Source organism: Rissa tridactyla, chromosome 11, assembly GCF_028500815.1.
Source record: "Rissa tridactyla isolate bRisTri1 chromosome 11, bRisTri1.patW.cur.20221130, whole genome shotgun sequence".
NCBI classification, from domain to species: Eukaryota; Metazoa; Chordata; class Aves; order Charadriiformes; family Laridae; genus Rissa; species Rissa tridactyla.
This window is the reverse complement of record NC_071476.1, coordinates 2,010,344-2,038,199: the sequence shown is the minus strand read 5'-3', so window position 1 is coordinate 2,038,199 and position 27,856 is coordinate 2,010,344. Positions and strand designations below refer to the sequence as shown.

Genomic DNA, 27,856 nt, shown 5'->3' with positions numbered 1-27,856 from the left:
TCCGCAGTCTCCCCTCCCCGCACCGCCCGGAACCCGCTTAGCTTGTGCGCCCGCCGGCTGGCGCAGCAGCGTCCCCTAGCGGCGCCCGGCCGGGCCGCCGCCCGCAGCCCGGCATGGAGGAGGATGAGGGGGCTGCGGGAGGCGCGGAGCAGCGGCGCCCCCGCCGCCGTCCCGGCGCCGAACGCTCCCCCAGCCCCAGCCGCCTGGACGTGAGCTCCAGCCGCTTCGACCCGCTGCTGGCGCTGTACTCCGCCAGCACGCCGCTGCCCTTCCCCGCCGCCCCCTGCTTCAACAACCTCGCCGAGTACGAGAGCTTCCAACGCGGCCTGCTCCGACCGCGCGGCCGCCGCTCCGCTACCTCCCGCCGCGGCCCGTCCGCCGCCGCCCGCCGCGGCCCGCCCGCCGCCGACCCCGAGCGCATCCAGCGCCTCCGCAGCCTCATGGTCAACGCGGGCCCCGAGCAGGAGGCGGCCGAGGGCGGCGCGACGGCCCGGCGGCGGCGGGCGCCGCGGAACGTCCTCACCAGGATGCCCCGTAAGGGCGGGAGGGCGGGCTGAGGGGGGTGGAAGGCCGTGAGGGGGAGAAGGCCGGGAAGCGGGGTGAGGCGGCAGGTTGAGGGGTGCTGGGGTGGGGAGGGGGAGCGAGGTGGCGGCCGGAGTGAGGGAGGGGGATGGCGGAGGGCGGGAGGGCGCGGGCGGGCCCTGCGCTGGGGTGGGGGTGATGCGGTGGCTGAGGTGAGGTGGAGGGGTGCGGGCCGGGCGCGGGTGGAGTTTGGGGGAGTTTTTGGAGAGTTGAAGAGGGCGGCGGCTGAAGGAAGCGGTCGGATGACAGCGGGGCGTGGGGGGAAATGATGGAGTTTGGGTGGAAAGCGGTACTTGTGTGCTAGGTGGGGAAAATTGTGTGCGGAAATGAGGAACGGCGCATTTCACAGAACTGCTTACGCAGAGATTACAGTGAATTTATTACGGTGTTGTCCTCGTCTGTTATTTGGTTAGTTACGTTCATCCTCTTGATTTTAAGAAAAAAAAAGGATGAGAAACCGGTGTGCTTTTAAAAGTACTATTTTTAAACCAGGAATCAGATTTGAGCCTGGGCAGCTCATAGTTCAATCATAACTGCAGCATGAGTCTGTTACGCACTGCTATATCTTGATTACTAACTGTGTATCCTGGGGGCATAAATACAGCACTGGCATTTGAGTAACATGATGATAGAACAGGAGGGGAGGCAGCTGTGATGTGGCTTTATGATGTATCTCTGATGATGATAGACGTTTCTCGTCTGAATGTATGCATGCAGTCAGGGTTATAGCCCCTGAACATTAAAGAGTGCAGCTTGTGCACCTACACCAAGAGCCAAATGGCATTGCTATCAAACAAGATGTCATTTTAGTGCATTGAATTAAAAATACTGGGTGCTTATTGCAATCAAAGTGTCTCTCCTATTAATGTTGCGTTTATAAAAAGGCAAAACCCAAAATGTTCAATTCTAAATGCCCAAAGCAGAACTTTTTTCTTGCTTAGACACCAGAACATGATGTATTCATTGCTGTAGGTGCTGCGTGATCCTGAATGTCACGTCAGCTTAGCGTTCTGCACAAATGCAGAGGTTCTGTTGGTGTAGGTTTTCCAAAAGAACTGGCCTTAAATATTGATTCAGGATCTTAATGTGAAGTAACTGTATTTGGATTACTGTGATGGAAATCGAAAAAAAAAAAAAAATCTCTGTGAAAATTAACTTTAGTGGTGGTCTAGAAAATAGATGACATGGTTCCATTAAGAGCACGTATTTAATATCCACACATCTAAGGCTGGACGGTGTGGACTTCGAAGAAGAATGGCACAACTGACATATAGAAAGTGCTGTTCAGCAGTCTGGAGAGTTTTAAGAATAATTTATAGCCAAGATTGTTGTGCTTTCCCTGTAAGTTGGGGGCCTGTCTGCACTGCAGGTGGGCCAGCATTTGAAGCTTGGATTCTAAGGCAGTAGCTGCCTCTGAAAATAACTGATACGTGGTTTGCCGCGTTGCAGTTGTGATGCTGTGAGAGGGAGCTGTGACAAAGTATAATGTGTTCCTTAAATTCAGTGGGTTAGAAATGTAAAATGGAGCTAAAATTTTGCCTGTCATGAGGGATGATTTCAGATGTAGCCATAAAAGTAAGAAGGAAGCTACTTTAGCAGTGCCTGTTTTGGATCAGTCCAGGAGAAGCTATTTCAAATTCCTTAGTATTTACCAAGGGGCAGAGAACTCATGCGCAATCAGTGACTCTGGAGCAGTTAAAAAGGCATTTGATAGTGTTCCGAGTTATTTCAACTGCTTTGGCTTGCTTTGCTCTTGTTTATTTTTAATCTTCTCTCTTAATAAAGTCTACCCTGAGGACAAGGACTTGAACTTAACCAGAGTTTGGATCTTGATTTTCTCCCTCCTGGGGTACTCGCCCTCTGGCTTACAGTAGTTTTCTAGTCATTCTTCAGAATCCTGGTATTAAGCATGTGCTTATTTTATACAAATAGGGATTGGATTTTGAGTACAAAACCAAGTAGGTAACTCTCTTCCCTACGGATTGAAAAATTTTTAATACTGATACTTAGCAGCATCAAAAGTCACAGGCAAATCTAGCTGCGTGCAGACCCTGGTCATTACAGGCTTTGATGCTTGCAGAAGAGAGGTGTTGCAAAGACAAATTCTTGTGTTGCTGTTTTATTTTTTCTGAGAAGTGGATGCCAGATTGTTGAAAGGTTTTTGGATGATGTGTTCTGTCCTTCTGATTAGGTGAAGTTGGAGGTTTGCCCTGGTGAAGCTGGAACGTTACAGCAGGAAAGTGGGAAGAGCATGTATTGTCTGGATTTGGTAGAGCTCTAGTGTTTTCCACCAGCCCTAATGGGGTGCCGACAAGCAAAGGTGTAGTTGGACATAAAGATTGTACTTGGATTTTTATACGAAGTTGTAGATAAAGCTCCTACATAAAAGGAACATACGCATCTAAAAATCTTAAAAAAATCTAAAATGATCCTGAAAATTTCCATGTTTTGTTAGGAAAAAATAGCATTATCTGATTAAAAGCATCAATCTGATGTAGTGATGGTGTCATCTCTGGTTCCCATGATGGACCTGAGAATTCAGAACATAGGTTTGTTATCAGTTCAGCTGAAGAAAGCACAGAGACTAGTTAAATGACCCCACTAAGCAAAGCTGGGAGGTACTGAGACAGCTTATGCTCTGTGTGAAAGCAATTTTCCTCATCTATCCAGCTGGAGAGGGCTGGAAAGAAGACAGCAGATCTCAAAAAATAAATGTGATTGGGTTAATTCAGAGGAAACTACTTTAGATTTCCCTGCTGTGGCTAAGAATTGCCATGCAGCCAAAGACTGCAGATCAGCTGTCATACAGTAACATTTTACACTCACAGGATGCATTTTCCAGTGTGCGGATCAAACCTTGAATACATAGTTCCTAAAGCGCAATGTGAGAGGTCATCTGTGACTCTCATATTTTTATTAATATGAAGAACTGTGTGAGATTTCAGACCAACACTTTTCCCTGGCTCTCAGTAGGAATTGCACAGCAGTCCTGGGGCTGTGTTTGTACAAGGAAGCAGGTAGCTGTAATTTATCTCAGGAATGGCTTCACTATGGCGTGGGTGGAAGTTGTAAAGTAAATTAATATCTCCCCTTCTAGATAATGTACACTTGCAAAGATTTGTAGTGTGCAGATAAGGCTTGTGTGTACCAGGTAAGCTGTGTGTTTTACTGAATTCCTTTGGGTTTGCCCTGACTAAAAGCATTATTGTGCTGCAGTTTAGTGTGGTTTCATTGGTGGCTGCTGCTTTTAGTAATTTTATTTTTGCCAGAGAATTGTACATCTTTGAAGGATAAAGAATTGTACACCTTTGAAGGATGTTCAGCTGGCTGGTGAAAGTTTTAACTGGAACAATAAGTTTTCATCAACTTAAACTAATCCAGTTTAGTTAGTTGATGAACTTGGAGTCATCTGTTGCTTTAGAAATCTCCTTGTAAAGAAAAGCGATGAATCTGATACAATACTTTATTAAAACAGATTGTAACTAATCTGAGGTAGCCTTAACTAGGCATTTGTCTTTTCTGCGAAACACTCTGCTTCTGTGAGCTTTCTGTTCCCTCTGAACCGCTTTTATTTAACATTAGCATTACTTAGAATGTTTCTGAAATGTAGGAAAAAGATTTTCACATAAGGCTGATGGGTTATGTAGAGCAAACCCCCAAACTATTCGTATTTTCTGAAGTCTTTGCTGTCCCCGCTGTAAGGAGAGTTTTGGTTGTTTATTATCTACAATCACAGTGCGTTACAGTGCTCTGGGGTTTCTCATTTCTTTTGCTGTAAAGACAAGTGTTGTACCAAGATCTGCCATATTTCTACATAGAGTAGTTTTCTACGTATATATGTATCTATCTATATATCTATATCTGTATTTCGTTGCAGACTGGTGACGTTTTCTTTCTGTTTTAGTCCACGAAGGCAGCCCATTGGGGGAACTTCATCGCTGTGTCCGAGATGGTGTAAAAATCAATGTCCATATCCGCACTTTCAAAGGGCTTCGTGGAGTCTGCACAGGGTTTTTGGTTGCATTTGACAAGTTCTGGAATATGGTAATTATTGTTCCAGCCCTTGACTTATGACTGCTATATTGAAACCTTGAAATTTGCAACAGGTTTAAGCAAAATACATTTTGAGAAGATTAATGTGACATTGTGGTTCATACAGCTAATTTGCTCTGGCACTGAGTGCTGGGTTTCAGACTTAAGTGGTGCTTGGTGTTGAACTGGTAAGTCTGAGAGGTGCCCAGCCATCTTAGAGAAGGTTTTGTGTGAGAGAAAAGCTTTGAAGCATTCACAACATCTTCAAAGGTTTTGTATAAGAACGCAGGAAGGTGGAATATTAGAAGCTTCCAAAGCTTTCCTGCAAAACACAGTCTTCTTATAGTGGTAGCCACTTCTCTGTCTTCTTTCACTAACACGTCACTGGGATATCAGTGGCAAAAGCTTTTCCGTGCATTCTGCCTCCTGAAGATCTTAAAGACAGTGGATGGAGAAGTAGCTATTAAATATTTGTGAGCCTGGAGCTCTGAAAATTTTGGAAATGCAGGCTGGGGAAGAGGAAGGATTTTGCAGGCAAGGCTTTTAAAGATTCTGCAAGTAATGCAGGATGGATACTAGGCTTTGCTGTTGCATTTATACCTCAGTACAGCTAAGAAGCCGGCTTCAAAGCACGGCTCGTTCCTGGGATGGATTCTCTCTCAGAGCATAATTTCATAATTCTATGACACAAAGCTGGTCCAGAGCTTCTTCACGTTTTCTTTTTAATTTTGACCTTTCCGTTTCTTTTTTCTTCTTCTAGGCCCTGACAGATGTGGATGAGACATACAGGAAACCAGTAATGGGCAAAGCTTTCTACGCAGAACCTCAGCTCACACTAACCCGGGTAGGTAACCATCTCCAGTTTTCTTTTTTTTTTTTTTAATATCTCCTTTTTCAAAGTAGTAAAAAGGGAGCATTGATTGGAAAGCTGTATTTACATTTGAAGTACTTTACATCCTTTTATTAGAGATTACTCTAAAATTACTTGAACTGGGGGGGGAAAAAAAACAGTTTTCAGACCTTTTTGAAAGTACTTTGGCCATCGTTCAGTGCTACGGAAGTTCCACTTTAGAGGTCCTAGTGTCAGATCACAGTTGCCGCCACTGCATAGTGCAGTATTCTGTAAGCTCACTCTGTTTTTTTATTTATTGGTTCTGTGCATTTTTTGCACCCGTGACTGATCCGGTCCACATTTGTCCTGCCAGGGCATAACTCTGATACGAATGTTCATGGAATGACAGTCTCTGCCTCCAGCCAACAAAATGTCTGTTTGGTCACTTGAACTTGTGGTCTAGGTACCGCGAAGCGCAAGATTCTGCATGTTGCTCCAAAGCAGCATGCTCTCTAGGATCCAGCTGCAAAAAAAGATGTTTACAAAGTTGAGAACTGGAGAGATGATAGATGAACTTCTGAAACAATGAAGGAAAAAAATGTGACAGTGCTGTGCCTGTTGAACAGCATAGCTCTGGGCCTTCTGAACATCAGAGGAGCACCACAAAAACTTTTAAACAGTTTCATTGTGAGGAATTTGCTTTCAAATTCCAGCCATTTAAATCTGTTTTCTGATAGAACCCACCCTTCCTTTTTTAAAGATTAGTTAAAAATAATCAAGTTGTCATTGTTCCTTTAGCCCACTCACACAGGGATTGGCTTTCCATCCTGTTGCTGGGAAGAGACAGGCTAGCTGAGAATCCTTTTCATTTGTCAGTATTTCATAAAAGCTTCCCTGCTGCCTGAGTAAAAGCAGTTTCTTTTCCAGTTTCAGCACCATGTGTTCTTAGATTAATGAGTTCATACAGTGCTTTGGATCTGTTGCTCTAGCTTTTATTATTCTTCTATTGTTTTTGGTCTGCTCACCTCCCAGAATACCCACATGGCCTTTTTCAGTTTGTTTTGGGGAACACAGAAGGTCCATAATTTCTTCAGTATACACTCTTTGCTGATGGCGGCTCCTTATCTTAGGGATTCATATCCTGCCTGAGGACACAAGGATGGGAATCTCTCTAATACTATCTGACAACATTACAAGAGCATTGGGGAAAGTGAGATGATGGAGGAACTTTGTAGCTTTCTGTTGTTCCTGACCAAAGTTAAATGCTACTGCACATCAGTATTGCTGCCCGAATTTAATTCCTTGGTGCTCACATGAAGACGCTCATGTGCATGCAAGACATCCATTCATCTTATGTCATGGCTTGACTTTGGCAAGAAAACATAGTATTTATTGCTGGTAAAGCTTCTCACTAATTGTATATTGTGAGCTCTGATTTGGGATCGTATATGCAAATATCAAGTAGAAATGCCAAACAAGCGACTTCTCTTGTTTTATAATGTGGTCATATACACAAATGTTCTTTTACAGCTGTTTGACAGACTCAAACTGCAGGAGTCCTCAGGAAAGAAGGGCGCTGACTCAAAGACTGTCTCAGAGGAGCTAGCCCTGACAAATGACTCTCAGACACTGGCATTGAAAGCTGGATCAGGACGAGCGAGAGCAGAAGATGAGCACGAGAGGCAGAAGCGCTTGGGCAGAGCTGGAGAAAAGAAGATGCCAGGTGACAGTTTGCATCTGGCTGCCAGAGGTGAAGCTGATGTGGGTAGCGGGACTGCCCGCACAGAGGGTGCCAGTGCTGCTGGTACCCGTGCAAGAAGCCAGTCACGGAAAAAAAGGCGGCCCAAAGTGGATTATCAACAGGTGTTCACACGTCACATAAACCAGATTTTCATTCGAGGAGAGAATGTTTTGCTTGTCCATTTAGCACATTGACTTGGCTGAGCCTTCGTCAGTGTATTTATTTGATAGCATGAATTGCTGATGCAGCTCTCGTTGCTATTTAGCATTTTCGTTAAGTATGATGGTACTGTGACTGGTTTCCCGTTGCCGTTAACAAGGTAGGGGAAATAATTCAAACTGGAGCATCCTGAGCTTGATGCCAAAGTAGCCTCCTTAGATCTCTGTTGGGGGTCTCAGGACAAGGTCAGCAGCACAGTTGTTTCTGTGAGATGAGGGAGGTAAGCACAGATCCTACTGCTCCTTAAAAAGAAGCAAAGTGGAGAGGGTCGGAAGAGAATTTTGGTGTACTCAGTTATAGGAGCTAATTGTAGCACACATTTAAGGAGTTTAAGATTAGATCTCCACCTGAAATAAATCGCAAATGCTATTTTGCATGTTCTGAATAATCTCAAGAGAAAGGCTGCTAATGAAACCAACAGTTTATCTACTGTTGTTACATGGATGTTGGCTTTTGCAGACATAATTCTGACAGTCATTTTGAGATAGTCTATAAAAAGGTGGAGTGACATACTACTGATGGCTGTTAGCCTCTTCTTCATAGTTAGGTCTGTAATGTCCTGTGTGATAGAAAACCTCTTAATTGAAAACTGCTCTTTTTCTGTAAATGGTGGCAGGACTTCAATTTGTTTTCAGTATCAGAGCTTAGGCTTCTATTTGTAATGCTGTGCTTCAGCCCTGTGTCACCAGCGAGCAGCTAACGTAGCTGATCCAGGGACCTCCGTGTTTGGAGTTTATCTGTGAATGTTGTGGACGCAGATGGAAAATTGTACTTTTATATTTGACCCAGTCGCTACTTAGTGTAATAGTGAAGTTTGCAAAGATGTAGTTTTTCTTCTCAGATTTAAGTGTTTGTGCTGAGCACAGTTGTACTGTATCTAAGCGCCTTTCAAGTACCCTCTGTTGAAACTAGAGGTGCTGCGTCTCCAGCAATTCTCACGGAGCAGAAAACTTCATGGGTCTTTCCTATCCATATGAATGATGCATCATCTAATTCCAGTTGAACTGAGCTTTGGAGGTGTGCCTGAAAATGTTTTGAAGTATATAAGTCAAACTCAGCTCATTAGTGGCTTTATTTTAGTAAGGTTGTCAAGCTACTGTAGATCAGGCCAGGCTTCTGCAGGTATAAACTGCTTTCCAAGAGCTACGTACACACGTATATGCAGAAGTTTGAGGGTAAATGAAGCTGTTATATTATCTAGTCTGTTCCCCTAGTTGTCAAAGGACACTAGATTTTACACTTCTATTCCTGTGTTCATCTCAATTACCTTATGCTTTGCAGCAGCTCCATGCGTTCAAGATGAAGTTGGGAAATTGCCAGGATAATGCGTAGATCTGACAATGAGTAGAACAACTTTTTAGTGCTTTATAGCAGGTCTTGTATTGCGTATAGAGGTCATAAGTCCTCAAACTGAGTGACTGTACTCTCAATGACATATATTTCTGTTGCTGCAAATGCAGCATACTGCTTGCTTGTCGTTAGGGGTATGTCTGGTGTTTGGGTGAATTACAGAAATCATTTAGCAGGAGTTCCTGGACACACAAAGCAGCTGTATGCCTCTGGGGGAGCCTGAAACTTTTATGTCAGCATTTCAGATGACACGGGGCTTGGGCGGCTAATCAGCTCAGCCGCTGAGCTGCAAACCCAAGTTCAGTCTGGGACAGAAGTGCCTCAGAATAGAAAGTACTGCTGAGGCAAAAGAGTTTCATCAAGAGTGGAAAAAAAAAAAAAGGTGGTTCTTGTTTCCTCTCCTTTTATGCTGTTCTTGCTTGTGTTCATGTGGTCTGCAGTTCCTCCTAAACTCTGGTTTAAGAAGATTGTTCTTATAGTCACTCCTAGTTGTCGTGGCTTTCTCAGCCTTTCCTGGTTGGCTTTCTGTGGGGTTGCCAACTGACCAGAACCCTCACAAATTATTAGAAACATGTGAAGCTAGAAACAAGGGGCTTATTTCTTGAAAGTGAATATTTTTCTTCATTATATTTTTGGTTGTGGGTTGTTTTTTCCTGTCTGCTTTCTGACTGTTTTGTTTTTATTTCAGTTGCTTGGGATGACTTCTCTCTGCCTTTTCCATTCATGCCAAAGAGGTTTTGATCTCTCCTCTTTCCTTCATACTTGACCAAAGGGTGTCAAATCTCCACTCAGGCCTAGGTACTATGACATCTAATTGAATTCTTGCTTTTCTTTACCTCATATTCTTAATTCTCTTTGTCTCCCTAGTTTATACTGCCTGTGTGTTAAATAAGATATAACTACCATGACTGTTCTTGTAGCTGTACTGCCCTCTTTCCTTGTCAGCTGACACTTCACCAAGTTCTCAGTTGCTTCTAGAAGTCTCAGTGTTTCCTTTCATCAGAAATTTTTCTCTGAAATGTTGCAGGTGTTTGTTGCTTCATATCTACGAGTTTCTTTCTTTACATTTTATGAAAAATGCTGGTGCTTAGACTTGGGTTTGTGCCTTGATTTTTATATCATCACTGACCTGTTCTTCCAAAATCATCACCTCAGTCAACAAACCTGGTTGAGAACTACAGTTTGCCTACTTTTTTTGCTCTACCTCATTGTTAAAATGTTCCTTCTCTGTTCTTGTTGTCTCATCTGTGAAGTTGGTTAAAATTCTCTCTTCCAATTTAGATTTAATGGCTTATTTGGTGGTTCTTCATTTGTTTCCTGCTTCCCTGTCCACCTCTCTCATTATTTCCAAGCTGCTTCCTAAATACAGCCTCTTCTACAACTTCAGATCTTTCAAAAGGTCTTCTTTTTCCCAACTTTTTCTGACATCATGTCTTTTTAAAGCCCACTATCAAAATGCTGTTTTATGAATTTTGTCTCTTTCAAGCATAGCATTTGTGATTTTTGTCTCTTTCAAGCATCATGATTGTGACTAAGCAAGTGACCCTGTATGTCTGTTGTCACTTGCATGTTTAATACTTCAGATGAAGTTGCTCTTTAAATAAAATTGAATGTGATGTTCTGAAATTAAGTCTCCTACCTCACTTTAAGTATTCATGTAAATCTGTTTTTTACCAAAAAAAAAAAGAAAACAACCCTTGGAAACAAATGAGCTTTGTTTTTTTTTATTGTTTATGGTTATTTTTTTTTCTGTGTTTTTCCTTTTCCAAACTCAGCGTAAAATCCAGGTTCTTTGTTCAAGAAGCTGCTTGCTCCTAGCCATTCTTCTATCGCTGCAGTGTCACAAAGATGGTGTGAGCATAGACACCTGAAGTCATTATGCTAAAGAATGAAGAGTAGGAGCAGGAGACAGTCTTCAGAAACAGAGCGTTGTGTGAGAGTGAAAAAACTTTGGGCCAAATATAAAGAACTCTCTGGAAAGGATCCACATACTGGTTGCAACCTGTCCAATATTCGAGGACATTGTTCTGCCTGGTGCTCAGCAGTGATTCCTAAAATGTGTTTATGGTCAGGTACCGAATTACTGCAAGGAGCAGTTTTCTGAACTACCTTTGAAGAATTGTTGTGATAATTTGACAATTTTTTAGAATCATTTCTAAAACAGCAGACAAACATGAAACTTGTGAAGTCTCACGGTGCCAGCTGCAGAAACGATGTAATGTAATAGTCTTGGAATGTGATGTCACAGATGTATCTCATGGTATCATCATATATCTTGTCACTGCCAGCACAGTTTAGTAGGGAGCCAAGTTTCATGGTTTTTTTTAAGAGTGGCGATTTTATTTGTGGAGTGATATAATTTTAGGGACCTTTGCAGATAGTCTGAATGGGTTTTTCATGGAACCACAGCATAAAACCTTGCTGTACTGTGGGGATGCAGGGAAACTGGTGGGGAGAATCAGGCTGAGAGCTGCAGCGTTACCTTACAGTTACGGGTGTCACAGCTGGGATTACTCCTTGGGGAAATTCTTTTGCACAAATGCTTCATTTTTATTGAACAATTCTTAAACAGCGTTGTGGTAGTAGAATAGGTAAGACCAAAGGAAAAAAGGAGCTTGTAAAAAGTGTGGGTTTAGTTCTTTCTCTCAACTGACTTGGAAGTATTTTTTCTGATCTAGAGACAGGTACTTAGCATGTCCTCACCAGGTGATTACTGAAGTAGTCAGTGAGTACTGTTTTCCATCTGCTTCCTGTCCTTCCGTTTCTGGATTCCTTGTTTCTGATGCAGCTTTCCCTTCTGTATAATTTGGAAGCAGGGCAAGGTCTCTCAGCAGGAATAGGCTTGGCTGCCCACTGTTTTGGTTTTTTCCCCCTCCCTAGGGAATGTTACCGTGTCTATTTTGCATCCATATAGCCTTTGGCTATTCTTGATTTTCATTTCAATAATTCCAAGAATTTTTTATCTTGGATTGGTTGGAGTAAATGGAATTTTTTTTTTAATTTTTTTTTTACTTATTCTTTCCCACAGTGCTAGATTTCCCTAGTTTGCTGTTGTAGTAATCCACTTGCACCTATGAATCACCATGGGTGAAGAGGTGTCCAGGAAAAAAGAAGCAGAGAAAAAATATGTCTAATTTTTGTTGAATTCTGTCCAACATTCTGACCACGGTTACCCTTTCTGTTGCTCACTGGCACTGACCTAAATGAGACAGGTGGAAACAATGATTCCATACGGAATCTTGAAAGAAAATGGAAAGGCAGCAGAGACAGCAAACTGCGAAAACACTCTTGAGTTTCTGAAGATGTGTATCTCCAGGTAAGCTTCCTGTCTTTGATTAAACAGATCAGATATATAACCACGCTCTTAAATTGCAAGCTCAGTAACTGGATAAAAATTGGAAGGCACGCTACTGCAGCCTTGCAGAAGCAATGCAGCAGCAGTAGCAAGGATGCAGTGATTCCTTCAGCCAGGCAAACTCTTTTCCTGAGAAGCTCTTGAGTTGTATGTCAGTGTCTGTCTCAAAGCATAACTGCAAAATGCAGCGAATTAATACAAAGGTGTTTGCTCTTCTGCCTGCTTTGCCAAGCGTAAAACGTAAATGCTAAAGTATTCATCTTCTGCAGCCCAGAACTATTTGAGTTCGTGCTTTCGCTTCTTGACATTGGCTTAAAAATTCGAAGTTTGTACTATAGCAATCCTAAGACAGGCTTTGCTGTAACATTACAAAGGGCTAGTGCTTACTAGAAATGACACAAAAACTAAGGTACTACAGAATTTCTGGAATTCTTATTGTAATTAAGGTATTGCAAACAAAATATATCTATTCCTAAGGATATTATCAAGATGCACAAATGGAAATGTATGAAGCCACAACTGGAAGAAGAGATGATAAAGAAATACTTCCCTCCTTCTGGTGAAGAAAGATGATCTTCCTGGAGCAAGATAGTAATTTCGAAGGCAATTCACCTCGTTTGCAGGCTTGATGGTGGGTGGGCCTAAACAGGCTGAAACTCGAATTAAGCACGCACGAAAAACAGAGCTGAAAGAGATGAAACAGAACATGGCTCTGTTTGCAGACTTGAGTATCAACAGTCTAACCTCACAATGAGAGCTTCTCTAGAAACACCTCCAGTTTACAGTCCTAACATCTACGGCATTAGCTCTATGCAAAGTTTTCTTGGCAGCGTTATCCTCACCCATAAGATGACGACAAATACAAGGGTTTGTGATGTGCTGTCCTGTATTTTCTTTTTCAAGATGCTGCAGTGTACGTAGTGGTGAGGTCTCTCTAAGTGGACAAAAGAAGACAGTGGTGGCCAGTTGCAATAGGAACTCAAGGGGAGAGCCCTAAAATCTTAGTAATATCCTTCTAGCTGATGAACTAGAAGTCTAGCAAAGGAGGGTGGAGTCCAAGCTGAACTTCATTTTTTTAATTTACCAAAAATATTATTATCCTGGTGGGCTATACTTGGACCAGAAGATAAGAATGCCCTCAAGTTTTCATTTAGAAATTTTAACTTTTGTCAAAAGCGATGACTTTTCGAAAAGTCAAACTTTTTTCCAGCAATGCCTGTGTCTCACCTTTAGATAAACATTATTACAATTTTTTTTAAAACGTACTGCACTGTTCATGTAGCTGGTAACGTTCATTTCCTATCTAAAAAGTGCTTTTAAGAGCCAGTGTCATTAGAAGGAAACGCCCATTTTCAGGAGGCTTCGTGTCTTGTCTTCTCTTCTGACTTATAACCTAAGGTGGAATTGGCAACAGCTGGATGTAAGTAAAGCAGTTAAAATTTGCTTGGAAAGAAAAAACAATTTTTAAAAAATCACAGCTTTTCCTGTCAGGTGTTGTCAGTGTATCAGCAGGAAAAGGCATCAATTGTTACATGGTAGAAATGTTGTGGAGAAAAACCTTACTATTTAAGAGCATCCTTTGCTATCATCTTTTACCCATTAGCAGCCTGGGCAGAAAAAAAAATGAGGCCACTTGGGAAGAGATAGGCAAGGCAGTGTGACAGTCCTCCTCCAGGTGAGAACTGCAGGGTCAGTGCACTTGATGAAGACTTGTCTTGATTGGGAAAAAAAAATGTGTGTAATCTACTGTAAGTATAACATGTACCGCTCTCTGCATTTTCCCAACTATAGGCTTTCATGGCATGCTGGAAGTGGGAAAACAAACAAAGAAAAAGGAGGAGAGAGGAATTTAGTTGGTGATAGCTCCTTGAAGTAGGAGGTTCCTATCTAGCCTGGACGCTTTGGCATAATTTGGCCAGCATTGGGCAGTTGTGCTCTATAGGTGAAAAGGGCGGTATGCAGAGGCAGTCCTCGAGTGCAGCCTCCGTTACGTTGTGGGTTTTTGCAGCACGTGAACTGTGCCCCTGGAGTCTTTGCCAGGCTCCATCCCTAATAACGGACACATTTGATCCTGCCTCTGAAATTTTGCAGAGAAAACCCTGTGGGATAAAAAACAAGTAAGCAAATTTCCCCTCTTAAGGCAGGGATGGTAGGAGGCTTGGTTATCCTTGTTAGCTTCCTGGGGATGCAGGAGAAAGGACTACTTTAGTGGAGGAATATCAGAGATGGCTTGTCTCGTGATGTTTACAAGTCCTTTCAGATGTCACTGTAAGTGCTCTTGCTCTTAGCTGGTAGAAGTGAAGGCCCGTCAGGGAAGGAAAATGCCTTCTGATGTTCCTGGATAACTATTTTATTAGCTGCTAGCTTCATAGTGTACACTTGGATGACTTAGCTGAAGAAAATTAGTACACCTGAGACTTCCAGTCAGTCTTGTATTCATTTAGAATGAAAAGTAGTTTGATCAGTTTGTGTAAAAACATATCCATCCTTTTTTCCTCTCAAAAGATCAGTGCTCTCCCTCAGGAAAGAAATGAAAGCTGCTCCTGCTCCTATAGCGATTGCTTCTGATTTCCACTGCTTCAGAGCAAAGTGCAGCTGCGTCATTGTATCTTCAGCATGACAGATCATTCAGAGATGAGGAAGTGAGAGGAGTGTTTGGTTTCTTTAAAACTAAAATGGGCATTACGAGGGGAGCAGATGTGTTTGACCTTTTTTCAAATGATGCATGTGTCCAGTGTTGCCGCATGGACTGGGACTTGTTAACCAATTAGTCATCTATACAACTTCCTTAACGAACCACAGAGGAGCAGCATGACCTACCAGACTGACATGAGATTGGAAGGCAGGTGCTGACAAATTCCGATTTCTCCACTGCCACTTGCTCACTGAATGGCCTTGGCAAGTCACTTCCCTCTCTCTCTCCCTTTTGCTCCACAGCTGTAATACATCTTGAGAGCAATCCTTGCCTGTCTTGCAAGGATTTGGGGAAGCGGTGGTTGCTATACAAGTGCTAAGTATTGTTATTAAAACCATAGTATGTCAGGTAACGCAGATACATAGATCATCTGCCCTCTTCAGGCACTTGACTGTTAGCCTTATGTCTCGGCACACCAAAAATGTGCAGGATATCAGGTACAATGACGCACTTCAGTCTTGAAATTACCTATGTCTTCAAGGTCAGATTTGGTGACTTCAATATCTGTTTCACAGCTGCAATACCGTGTTTTGGTCAAATGGTGATAAATGAGAGTGTAACTCGTTTGTAATTCCTTCTCTGTCTTCCTAAATATTTTGTTTCTTAGGAAGCTGATGCTGCTATGAACATATTGAATAATACTGAATTTGCAATATTCTGCTTTCCAGATATAAATGTTTATATTTAAAAGTGCTAAGACTGCAATGCAATAAATATATCTATATAACGGTTTGCTTGAAAGCATGGGCTTTTGTGCTCTGTCAATAGGCTTGTGTCAGTGATGAAGCTGTTACTGCCGCGGTTAGGACAGATGCCTGGATGTGGAGACCACCAGGTTTTGAATGCTCTAGTCACGCGGCTTGGGGGCAAACCAGTCATCTGTGTGTTCAAAAGTGTATTGATCTACAAAATATAAGTATTATTATACCTGGTTTTAGAGGTGCAGAAAGGAAGTGAACTTTATGTTGAAGAATGTAAGAACTACTGTCCTGATCGCTCAAAGGTCTGGTGCCTTAGCGTGTGGTTTTCCACCATGCCATCAGGAGATGGTTTTCCAGGAATCGGGGAGGCCCAGAGCGAGGATCCGAGTATTTAGTTGAGCGTGTGCATAGCCTGTGGGGAGCCTGACTTCCAGGAACTTGTTTACTCCCATGGTAAATGAAGCTTATGCATTTGGATCAGAGGTGCTAACTGTGTGGATGCAGCTTGCTGGAGATGTTAACATACCTGTGCTCTGGAATTCACATGTTTGCTAAAAGGCGTAATTCCCATTGCAACCTGGGAACTGTTTAAAGAGAACAAAATCTGCGGTTTAAAGCCGCGAGTGGCAATATGAGGATGCCTGTAATGAGCAGGATCAGACAGGGAATTCACAGAAGAGGTCTGCAACCCATTGACTTTCATTTGCATTTTAAAGTGTTGTTTTACACTGGGAGCCTGCCCTGCCTTCCATGTGTCTGATGTTTCCCTGATGTCTTACAAGACGATTTACAGTCCATGTGGCAGTAGACTCTTGCTCTTTTAGATTGCAGTGCTGTCCATTTAATTTACAAGTGCAAAGGACATGAGTTTTTCTTTGATATTCCTGCAGGTGCTTAAGGGTAAGCCGGTGCTCAAATACTTCCTAAATTGGAGTTAAAACATTTGATTAAGCTGCAAGACTTGTACGTACTCCCAAGCTGTTGGGGAAACAAGTTCTGTACTGCCACAAAAAACCTTACCCGAGCTTTTCTCATTGTGTTTTACTGCTCATAAATATTAAAAAATAAACTCTGTAACTTTTCTAGCGTGGAAAGGCCTGTTGAAACACCGTGCCACCTGAACTAGAAACTTCAGTTTCCCGTGCTGCCGTAGCAGATCGGAGCATTTGGGCCCTGTCTGTGCTGCCGTGAGTGAAGTCAGATGGCCGGGTTCGCTCCTGACGTGGGTGCGAAGAGGTCACCCAACCCTCCGCGTCTGCTCCACTGTGAGTGCAGTAATGTCTTGCGTTGCTCCAGCTGCTTGTAAGCAAATACCTCCACTCTGTCAGTGAGCTTCCTGCGATTGTGGTGTGGGGGTTTTTTACATGCAGGTGACATACATCTGAGAGTATTTTAAGCAGACATTCTTCTCATATCCAATGAGAGTATTGCTCAAATTAAGGAAAAATGATAGCTGGAGTGGTAAGGAGGAGTCACAAATTCCAGCTCTGGTTTTAGCTGCTCTCCTGGAGTTCTGTAAAGCGTTTACCTCCTCCTTCTGACATTGCTTTGTCCCCGTTTGGAGAAGAGAGTTGAGATTTTTTAAAAGGAAAAAATAGGGTGAAGGAGACATCTGTGCTAACTACAAGAAGTAAGGTCTTTCCTGGCAATATTGAGGACTTTTTTTTCCTGATCAAATGCTACCTGAATTCTCAGAACAGTTCTTCTCAATTTCATGCCTGTCTTCTTGCTGTGAATGATTTATTATCCCAAATAGTTAGCTTATTCCCCACAGTTTCTTACAAGTCCTGGAGATCTCTCTTGTCTTGGCATTTATGAGGCTGTACAGTCATCTTTCATAACACGGACAATTCCTTAGGTTTGATTATTAGTTTTGCACAGCCTTGCAGTCCTCAACTCCTTAAATGATCTGGTTGACAAAGGGTACGTAAAAAATGAAGTTTTAATTATACGGATCAGTATGTTGCTGATTCGCATGTTCAGTTTATGGGTCAGTCTGGGTGACGCCCATAGCCTGCTTGAAATCTGAACGAGTATTTGAATATTTAGAATAGGTATCATTAGGTTTCTGAGTTACTGGACAGTGGATATAAACTGAAGAGTACATAATGGCACCAGTTGGTTTGGATATTCTGATAACGCCCGTCTGCCTCGGTTCTGCGTAATGGAGGTGTAGTTTTTGTGAAGCTTTGTCAGGATAATCACGTCTCAGAAAATCTGTTGTCTTCGCAACCCTGGGCCGCGGGTGCAGCTTTCAATAGGAGAAGGTAATTGGATCCTGACGGCTGCTCTTGCAGCCTGCCGCCTGCCCTTGCCAGTGTCTCGGCACTTCTCTTCCTCATCTCTCCTTTCACATTTTGCAGTATTTGACAAATTTTAAAGCAGGTATTTTTATTATAGCCACCAGCGTCACCCTCGGATCTCTTTTGTGTGCCAGTCACCTCTGCTGGTCTCTGGTTGAGACTGGGGTCACGTTCAGTTTGCTCACCTGGGTTTCCCTGTTACCAGCTCTGCTGTTGCTTCCCCTCCAGCTGCTGCTCGTGTCGTTAGAAACTGTGTCCAGGGCTGGGGCGATTCTGCCTTTGAGGTCGCCCGCCCCGTGCAGCCCAGCGGCATTGCTGCCTTACGCTTGGGAAACGGTGGGTAGAGAGGTAAGGCTGGGCCTGGCCATATCTCCTGTAACGGCCCCACAAGAGGCGCACAGGTCTAGCTGCAAAGAAATTGCTTTGCAATACTCCTATTTATGCAGATCCTTTTTAAAGGGTAGCTTGGGAGAGTGAATAGTTCACATCCCAGTTATAGTTTAAATCCAGGCTGTGGGTGTAAAGGATGATCTGTGCCAATTACCCAGAGGCTTTTACCACTTAATTTTGATGATCTGGACTCCTCTGGGACACAGCTCGAAACCCCACAGACCCTGTTCCTGCAACTGCCAGTCTGAATGGGTCGAAACAGAGGGAGGACCCAGCCCAGCCCCGGTGCTCCCTCCGGGGAAACCCATCCTGGGTCGGGGACGGATGGGCACCGCAGGGGGAGCGAGGTGCGCTCCTGTTCTCCATGCTGGTCCTGCTCTCTGGGAAAGGACCCAAGAAATTTTCAGGGGCTCTGGATTTCTCTTTCTGGATTTTCCCTTCTGTGTTTCGTGGGCACTAAATGCTCCAAAAAGATTGTTCAAAGGATCCCCCATGTGTTACAGCCTTCAGGTTTTTCTGTCTTCACCTGGGAGTCTGTTGGCCAGATCCTCCCTCCGGCGCTGGACGTGCCAAGCCCTGTGACCGCTCCAACGAGCGGAAAACCTGCTGATGCTCCCTCCAGGAGAAGGGATGTTGAAAATGAAGTGGAGGTGACTTCAGGGGTGCGGTCTGGAGGGCTGGGGGACAGCACTCGATTGCAATTCCCAAACACCCGCCTGCTCGCCCCTTCCCTCTCCCTAACGGGGGAAGAACTCGGCATCCCCCGCGCTCGCTGCCCTCGCTGCCCACGAGGTGGCAGCAGGTTGAAGGGAAACCCGGTTTTCCCTAAAAACGCCGCTCTGGGAACCTGCCGGGCCGCAGGAGCCGGTGGTGGGGTGGGCTCTCCTCCTCCTCCCTGGCGTTGGGGTGCGTTAAGGGGTGGCCGTGCTCCTCCCTGCGTGTCCTCCAGATCCACCCATGTCTCTGGGAGCTGGTGGAGGGGAGAGTGGAAGAGCCAGAAATCCCGAGTGTTTCCGAGGGGTGCATGCGGGCTGTTATGTAGCTCAGGCCCAGGAGTTTGGATGCTCTTCAAACATGGCATCTGCCGCTTTGCGCTGCCAAGGTCAGGCCCGAATGCTGCGGCCCTCACGGATAGTTACGTGTTACGTCTCAGCAGAACGTCACTTCCCACCTCAGTAGACTGAATCAAGCTCCCCCATAAAAATAAATGTCCTGGAGCGATGGCAAGGCTGAAGTCACTGGGAGAGAGCCCTCACCTCCAGGCCAGGGGCTGACAGCAGGAGGCGGTGGCAGGACCTGGCCAAAACTTTGTTGTTGTATGTTGGCTTAGGCGCATTCTCCGCAAACCGATTTCTGGGTCTTGCACCAGAGCCTGCAAAGGGAAGACCGAAGCAGGCAAAACATCACCAGGTTTGTCACAGAGAGTATGCAGACACAAATCTGAAGACCTTGCTGGAAGGCAGCCCTTGGCAGAGGGGACCTTCGCCAGACCAAGCTGCAGGAGCAGTAATGTGGCTCTCGCAGGTAACTGTTGTGCGTGGGTTTGGGTATCAGAGTAGTAGGAGTCCCATAGCTGTCCCACGTGGATGGTGACCTTGGCTGGGGGAAACGTTGGCTGTGGAAGGAAAGCAGGAGTCGGTGCTGCTTGGTGGTGGGTGGACCAGAACACGGCTGGAAACAGCGACTGCTAGTAGAGGCTGCCCAAGCTGTAAAACAGTGCTCCGTGGGTATCCATATCTTGTCACGTATTTACAGGCAGAAACCGTGCATCACTTATGCACGATGATGCCGTGGAGTAAATCCTGTGAAGTAATATACTTTGAGCTCCCTGTAAATGCACCAGCGCGGGCTTGAAGAAGGAACCCATCCCCTTTCTGTCCCGTCCTTCTGGGGGATGAGGCTGAAGCGCAGTAAGTTTTTCCCACCAAAGTGTGGTCAATGGAACAATCGTACGATGTGTTGATCAGGAAAAAGGATGTGGGAGTTTGAGTGGAAAAACTGATGCTATCGGGCTAATGGCAGAGGGCAGCAGGAAGGATGGCAAACAGGATGCGGCGCCGCGCTCGGCGGAAAGAGCACGAAACGATGGTGTGGCTGCGGAGGCTGGAGGCAGCCCTGGTCTCTGCCGCGGGCACGGGAAAGGCTGGACCAGAGAGCAGAAAGTCACTGATCTCACACTCCTCTGCTGGGAGGAAGGGCTCCTTTCTGTTCTGCTGGGGAAAAGCAAGTGTTAGCCAATATCCCAAAGCTGTCAAAATGGTGGAAGAAACAACTGGAGGGAAACTTATTTTTAGTTGCTTGGAGGCTCCAAACTGAGAATAGTGGGAAGCTGAAAAAAGGGGGGGGGACTCTCGGCAGGACCTCCTTGCATCCAGGGCTTTGCTGGCAGGCAGTTCCACACCCGGGGATAAACAGGATCAAAACAACGCTCAAGGGAATACATTTCTGCCTCTCCTGCTGCTGCTAGCTGCTGTAATACCTCGTGAAGGTGGCTAGCAGTGGGAACGTGCCGGTCCTATTGTTTTTTGGAAGTTACGGTTCTGGTGCAGATGCTCTAGCAGGTCATGCGATGGGAAGATACTCCACCAGTAACTCTTCCAGTGTCACTTGGAGCTGTCTTTGGGGTGAATCAGTATTTTGGCAGGCTTGGAAACCTGTTTGTATGTGAGACGACAGTGCTTCCAGGGCCTACAAACCCCTTGGTCAGGGGTTTGAGCTTCGTGGATAAAAACGGCCTACTAAACGTGCCCAGGTGCACCGAAAGCCCTCGCAGCCCAGCTGCAGCTGGAGGTTTTCAGCAGAGCTGGCTGGTGCTGCAGCCCAGCCCTGAGCTGCAGAAGTCGGTGTGTGAGACAGGTCTCCAACTTGCCCTCTTGCGACCACCATAAAAATGGAAGTGTTTAAATCTGAGAGCAAGGAAGTGTCTTTTACTTGTCTTCCTTTGGAGGACCGTCTTGCAGGGAAGGGGTCCCATGTGGGATGCGCTGTTAGGGTCGCATGTGGTACAGGAGGCAATCACTGACCATGGGTCAGGAAAGGGTTATCTGGTGAGAAGCACCAGCTATGTTTGCTTCTCAAATGGTGTGTGTTTGCAGCGTTTTGTAAACCAGATGTTTAACAATGAAGTATCTGTAGTTGTGCAGAATATGCCCGTCCTGCGGGCACCCCCCGGCAGGTGTGTCCCCCCGGGCGTGGGCTCCCGGCCCCTTCTCACATCGATGTTGTGAGCACTGGTGGGTGATGTTGAAATGTTGACGTGGAACTGGGTGGTGGAGTTGAGGTCCCCTAAAATCAGCCCAATGACGTGAGCTGGTACCAACTCCAGTCTCTTCGGCCTCAGCCTCCAGCCTTTGGGGCTCGGGGTGGCGCTTGCATCGCAGTAACGTCTGCGTGTACATAGCCCGGTTCACACAACTGCCTTGCATCTGGGTTTGCCCACCCTCCTCACGTGCTGACAGATTTATACCAGTCAGGTAGCGGGTATTAATTAATTTATTTTAAGGCAGCTATGTTCTTGTCAGTCCTTGTTGGGTCAAAATGCTCTGAAGTCACCCAGTCCTCAGCTTGCTGTTTTAATTAAAAACACGGACCCTTAAAAGACGATTGTACTGTCTCCCAACTATTCAACACATGGCAAATGTTAGTGCAGCAGAGTGTGAATCGCTTGCCGAGAGCCGTCCTCTACCCTGGCCTCACATCTATTACCAAGTGTAAACTAATGAATAAAGAGCTGGGGTTTGTCACAATGTCCAGTGTAAGGGCTTTCAGAAAGTGCTGCGGGCTGACAGGGAGAGATTGCAAGAGGTTGCAGCCCCTGACCTCAATAAAGGCTTCAAAGGAACCTCCTGAAAAGTTTTTTGCAGCACAAAAAAGAATTTCTCCTGGTAATGTAGCAGCCGGCGCACTTTAATAGCTAAAACTACGTCAAGGCTCCTGCTGACTGGGTGGAAATGACATCTTTGTTTTGCGTGTAAATGCTGTCCTGTGATGTCTTTTTTGCTCCATTAAAAACAAGGACTTAAGACTCACAAGATGAAGGTACCAGGTTGCGTGGCAGCTCGCCTGCAGCGCCGGAGGGAAGGAGGAGCTGGGGAGCAAGAGCCAGGCAGGTGCCAGTCCCCGCGTCCCCGCCAGGGCTGGGTGCTGCTGTCCCAGCTGCCGGAGAGGGGGAAGACCCGGCCTCCCTCAAAGGAAAAGGTGGGAAACCAGCAACGGCGCAGGCACCCTCCTTTGCTGCGAGCCCGTCTGCCCCTGGAGTGGGAGCGAACAACGGAGCGTGGGGATGCAGAGGGAGCCGCGGGGCTGTGCAGCGCGGGGAGGGAGCGATGCAACGCGCAGCGTGTTGGGGGGGGGAACGTGGCCTTGGCCGTTATCCCTCTCGCCAGCTTTCAGCTGCTCCGGCCGTTTGTCTGCCCGGTGTCGGGGGGTCCATGGCACAGCAGGTCATTCACTCTATGCGGCTGCCTTTGCCCACAGCACCCTCCTTCCTCCTGTCAGGCTGCAAGTCCTAAAGCCAGAGAGACCCGCTCTCCGCCTGTGCGCTGGCCCGTGCCCCGCTGCACGGTGTTCCCGAGGCTGGGAATGTCGCTGCAGAGACGCTGGTTGTTGGTGAGAGGGGAGACTGGGGGCAGCTCATCTGGCCAAAGCAGTTTGTCTCTAATTAAGTTGAAAACTGGCCTCCTGCCTGCAGCCAGCCCAAGGCGTGCAACAGGGGTGTGGGCAGTTGACCCTCGTTGCCACCGCTGCGCCCGCCATCGGGCTGCACCGATGCACAGGCAGAGCAGGTACCTCCAGGCCGGTGACACTTTTCCAACCCTTTTTTGTTTGCAGATACTTAAGGTTTCCCACGTGCTGCGAGCCCCAGCGTAGGGAGTAGAAGGTGACAGTCAAGAAGGTTTGGCTCTTTCCTGCGGCCCAAAGACAACATCCACGGGACAAAGAGCAAGTGCGGCTGCCTGCCGTCACCGGCGCTCTCCGCTCAGCGCCCCCAGCGCCGACATGGACCCGGAGCCCAGGTGATGGGGAAGGAAAGTGGCACGGTGACAGCTGTACATATGAGACAAGCAGAGAGACTGTCCCGCAGCAGGTAGGGAGATTCATGCGCATTGGGCTGGGCTGGAAAACCGCCTGGAGGCCAGATTTAGGAAGCTCAAGGTGGAGGCAGCCGCTTCCTCCTCCTCTCCGTTTTATACCTCGGTGGGACTGGGAGGATGTGGTTCCTTGGCCGGAGGACTAGGGACAAGAGGTGAACAAAGGCAAGGGCAGAGAGACGCATACGTGAATGAACCGAATTTCTTGGCTTTTAGGAATTTAACCCTTAGCGTTCTCTCATCCTGCATTTTGTTTGCAAATCAAAAATGGGGAAAGATTTTGGTAACCTCATAGTATCACCAACAGTTTGTTAAAAGACTAATTGCCAAGTAGCTTATGCATGTGGGACCATTAGTAATTCTGTAGCTATGCAAATTAAAACAGTGATGTATGATTTATAGCTTTAATAATGTTCTGAAGGCTCTTAAATTTTAATCACTTGCAACATCCTTTTTAATATTCAATTACTTTATTAACTAATTAGGTCACTTGCTGAAAAAGCACATAAGGCTGCTGCTATTTTAATATCAGCTGAACATCACAAAATACCTTTGAAATGGTGTAAATGGTTTATTTATTTTAAATAGATCATTAAGATGCTATAATTAATAAATCAATTACAGAAAAAAAGACAATAAATTGATAGATGCCAGACCACAACAGTAGTGGCTTCTCTGCTTACTTCAGAAACGTTCACAGGGATGCCGAACGCGGTGAAGGCGGCCGCTGAAGCACCTTCCCAGATAATTCGTATTCAGCTGAAGGGATAAGGTTCAAGATATGCTTGGTTCATTATAGATGCTTTTTGTATGAATTTAGCTTCCTGATTGATAAAAGCTCCACAAACGACCTTGAAAAGTTAAAGTATTTAAAAGGACGGCCCTCCTTCACGGCTTGCTCTTTTGTCTGTCGCAAAAAAGATAAAACCGTAACATCCGAGTCCTGCTAATGCTGGGATGAAAGGCAGAGCGCGGGAGGGAGGGAAGGTGGGACGCTAATGGCTGACCCGCCTGCTCCGCTCGAAGTGGACGAGCGCTCGCTCCTGGCCAGGGCCGCGGCCGGGCAGCAGCTCCGGCAGCCGACGCGGTGGAATCGCACAGAACGTTGTACCCTGCAAAAGCTGCAGGGCAGCAGGTTACACCTCCCGTTTACACCAACCCGTGATGTAAAACCCGAAGTCTGAGAAGTTAAATTTGGCACCAGCGCGGCTGCAACTCTGAAACAGGCTTTCAGTAATCTTCTGTTTTAAAACTTTGTAATTAAGGTAAGAAAAATACTCTTCTAGGAATTAAGTCAATCTTTTTCACAGATTTTGGCTTAAATTGTATCAATGTGATGATACAGAGCGCAATGCTTTTCTCTTGTGAGAAGCTGCTAGAAAATACCTGCAGTAGTTACAGAGCACTCCTCTTCCCATTTCAACTTGTCTTGCTTCCATTTTCTCGTGACTAAAACCCTGTAAAGCAGGGGGCAAAATCCTCAGTGCGGCAGCGAGCTTGCTGCTAAACCAAGACTGCCCTTTACAACCCAGTTGCCAGGAAAGCAACGCCAAATCTCACTTGACAGAGAGTTTCCGGGCAAGTGAATGTACGTGGGCTGTCTGGCTCCAAAGCAGAGTCCAGGGGAGGTCCAAGCCCCCAGCTCCAGTTGCCCAGAACACTAAAAGCTGTCCCTTCTCTGGCCCGGGGGAGCTGCAGGCCCGTTAGTCGGCAGCTGATGGTAACTTCTACCACTACTGGGGCTTAAGATGAAATCACGGTTTTTCTACCTTGTTAACAGCTCTCATCAAAATAATTATCGCTGCTTCAAGAGGCTACCGTACGGTGTGACGAGCCAGTGAGAGGAAGAACATACGGGACTAACCTGGGCTGGAGGGGAAAGCTGTGCAGAAGGAGCCTAAAATAACGATAAATCCACGTCACGTTTCACGGGAGCTGCCACAGGAAATAAAGGTGCAGACTAATATAAATACAAGACACCGCGCGCTGCTGCGGGTTGGGACAACGTGTGATGCTGCACACCTTGGAACAAGCGCAGCTACGACTCTTGAGGGGTCGGAGACATTTATACGGTCAAATGAGGTCAGCGTTGCTGTTTTTTAAGAGTGTTTATTTCACCCCACACTAATCCTGTTGTACAACATGGCTCACGGGGTGTTCTTAGTCTCCTTGCAGAGCCCCAGCTCACAGTCAAATACATGCGGTTTTGTCACCTTCCTGTAACTCTTCCCCAGTCATTTATTCACGTGATGGATTCCCGCGTTTCTCAAAGTTGCGTAGGAAAAACCACGTCCTTCCCTGGCCAACGGAAAAAGCCAGGACTAGTGGGAGTTGCAAATAAAAGGTCGCCGGTGCCTCAACCACAACCGGTACCAGGAGAAATGAGGAGGCAGCAGGACCCCCCCGCAAAGCCCAGCCCGCCCCCGCAGCCGCCTGCGCCACGCGGCCGCGGGTACCGAGGAGCGAGCGTTAACCTCCCCGGCGCCATTCAATGTGACAGTGACACTTCACAGCACATTGCATCCAATCTCATTTGAAGCTGACAAAGATTGTTTCTGTTTTATGTCTATTGGTTTATTAATGGCCTACAGCCTCTTAAGCAGATGCATATGCATTAGATAGCCAGCTGTTAGGAGCTTCCCAGATGTCGAAAGTAGCTCTGTCTTGGAATGCGCGCTTTCCGTCCCCCCCCCCCCCCATCATGAAACAAAGTAATTGTAGTTCTATTAAAGAACCAGTTAATTACTGAACCAGTACCTTATGGCATGCTTTTAAAAAGAAAAATCTGCAAATTTGTGAGGAGAAAAGGTTTTGAAAAGAGAGAGGAGCTGAGCCTGCGCTGTGCTGTACCCACGCGGAACTTGCATCGACGGAGAGACCTGGATCGCGCCGGGTAAAGAAGCCCCGAGCCACAGCCGTCCAGGGAAACACCAAGGTCTGCAAAGGCACCTCTCTTCATTTCCCACTTTCTGCAGAATTTCTCTCTTACCTCTTCTCCTTCCGTATCTGAATAGTGGATGCGGAAGCACAGGAAAAAAAATGAAAATGAGACGCCTCTCAATGTTTAAAGGTCATTTCACAGGGAGAAGCGAACTTCCACAGCACCCCAGCCAGCTCAACCTGTAACCAGATCATTGACCACGCGCTGCAGATGGACTTACAAATTCCACAGGCCACCCTTTTCAGTCTCACAACAGTAACCAGGCTCACCGAGTGGTCTTTGCAACTTACCGTTTTTTTCCTTTCTTCCTTCTTTCCTCAAAGCCCTAAAAGCAGCTCCCAAAATGCAGGTCTTGGCAGCATGGCCAGAACAACCCCCGCCCTCCCTCCCCCCGAGGAGCCCTCCTCCCACTGAAACGTTTGAAATATTAAAGTCAGCCCCAAGTCCAAGAGGTTTGGGGAAAAAGGTTCACGCCGAGTCTTTGTTCCTGGCATTTGGGTCCATCTCCCCCGGGCTGGGAGGAGCGGGCAGCGCAGCGCGGGGCCGCTCAATTCCCAGTGTAGGAAGAAGAGGACAAAGACCGTTCCCGTGCCGCGGGCAGAGCTCCTGCCTGGAACAATTGGAAGCACACAGGTAATTCAGGATTTAGTGTCCAATTCTCTCATTCATACTTTTAGTTTTTGCCAGTCAAATCTGTCAGCAAGTACTTGGCGCTGTACAATCAGCGATTTGTCACTGCGCTGACGCTTCGCCAGTACTAACCAAAACAAAGAGTTTCCTTTGCAGTCAAATGAAATATTTCACTTAAAAGAGTTTCAATGTGTGCGCAAACCCATTGGGTTTGCCTGAAACAATCCTGAATTTTAGTCAGTGATGGCTTGGAATAAAACTTAGCTGGGGAAGTAAAAGAAAGTTTAAAAAAAATAAATCACATTGCCATTAAAAGCTTTAATCAGAACCAAGCGCTGGTACTATAAAGTGTCATATCCTATAAAAGTGTTTACAGTCACGCACGCAGGAACGTGGAGGCAATTTTGTAGAGTGACTCCTGGAGCAAAGGCCTCTGAGAATAAAAGTGTCTTTGGGTATTTGTTACCCTGTTAGAGTTGGTATCACCTTGAGCACACGCCGCCGGCCTGCGTCGCGGGAACGCTCCCCTGACAGATCCCTCCCCACCTCCCTTAAGCTGCGTCAGGCTCTTCTTAGCTGACAGACAGAGCTGAAACAGATGCTGCTGTAAACCCCTTGTTTGGCTGGTTTGAGTATCATTTCTTTTGTAGAACATGGTGGATGCTCTAGTTATCACTGAACTTGCACCTGTGCTGGAATTTATTGCTCCTTTGTACACATCAAGATGCATTTTTTGAATAATTCCATAAATACACGCACAAGGATGGATTCTTTCTCCTCCAGACATCCTTTACAAAGGATTTCACTAATTTTACCTGAACTCTTAATAAGTTTAGAAGCTACAGAATGCAGAGGTGGTAAAAGTTTACCTCTTATGACCAGACAGTTAATTCCCTCTATTTAGTCCCTGTAGGCGCCGAACTCCCGGGCTGCTTTCCAGCTGGGAGTCACAGCTGCGCTGGCAGCGGGCACAAGCCTTACAGCCTGGGCTTTCA

General features: G+C 46.0%; 1 protein-coding gene across 4 annotated transcripts; it reads left to right on the top strand.

Moving 5' to 3' along the window:
• The first annotated feature begins 101 nt into the window (after positions 1 to 101).
• LSM11 (LSM11, U7 small nuclear RNA associated) lies at positions 102 to 23,060 on the top strand. 4 transcript variants are annotated; one of them, XM_054217464.1, is made up of 6 exons: positions 102 to 534; positions 4,487 to 4,626; positions 5,375 to 5,458; positions 6,977 to 7,309; positions 11,969 to 12,072; positions 12,589 to 16,542. In XM_054217464.1, the coding sequence occupies exons 1-6, from the start codon at positions 114 to 116 to the stop codon at positions 12,620 to 12,622; spliced, it is 1,116 nt and encodes a 371-aa protein (XP_054073439.1). In that variant the 5' UTR covers positions 102 to 113; the 3' UTR covers positions 12,623 to 16,542. The 4 variants fall into 4 exon arrangements, with proteins under 4 accessions (XP_054073439.1, XP_054073442.1, XP_054073441.1 ...); XM_054217467.1 differs by lacking the exons at positions 11,969 to 12,072; positions 12,589 to 16,542 and adding an exon at positions 23,031 to 23,060 and having other exon boundaries at positions 6,977 to 7,169; XM_054217466.1 differs by lacking the exon at positions 12,589 to 16,542 and having other exon boundaries at positions 6,977 to 7,169; positions 11,969 to 12,577.
• The last annotated feature ends 4,796 nt before the right edge of the window (positions 23,061 to 27,856 follow it).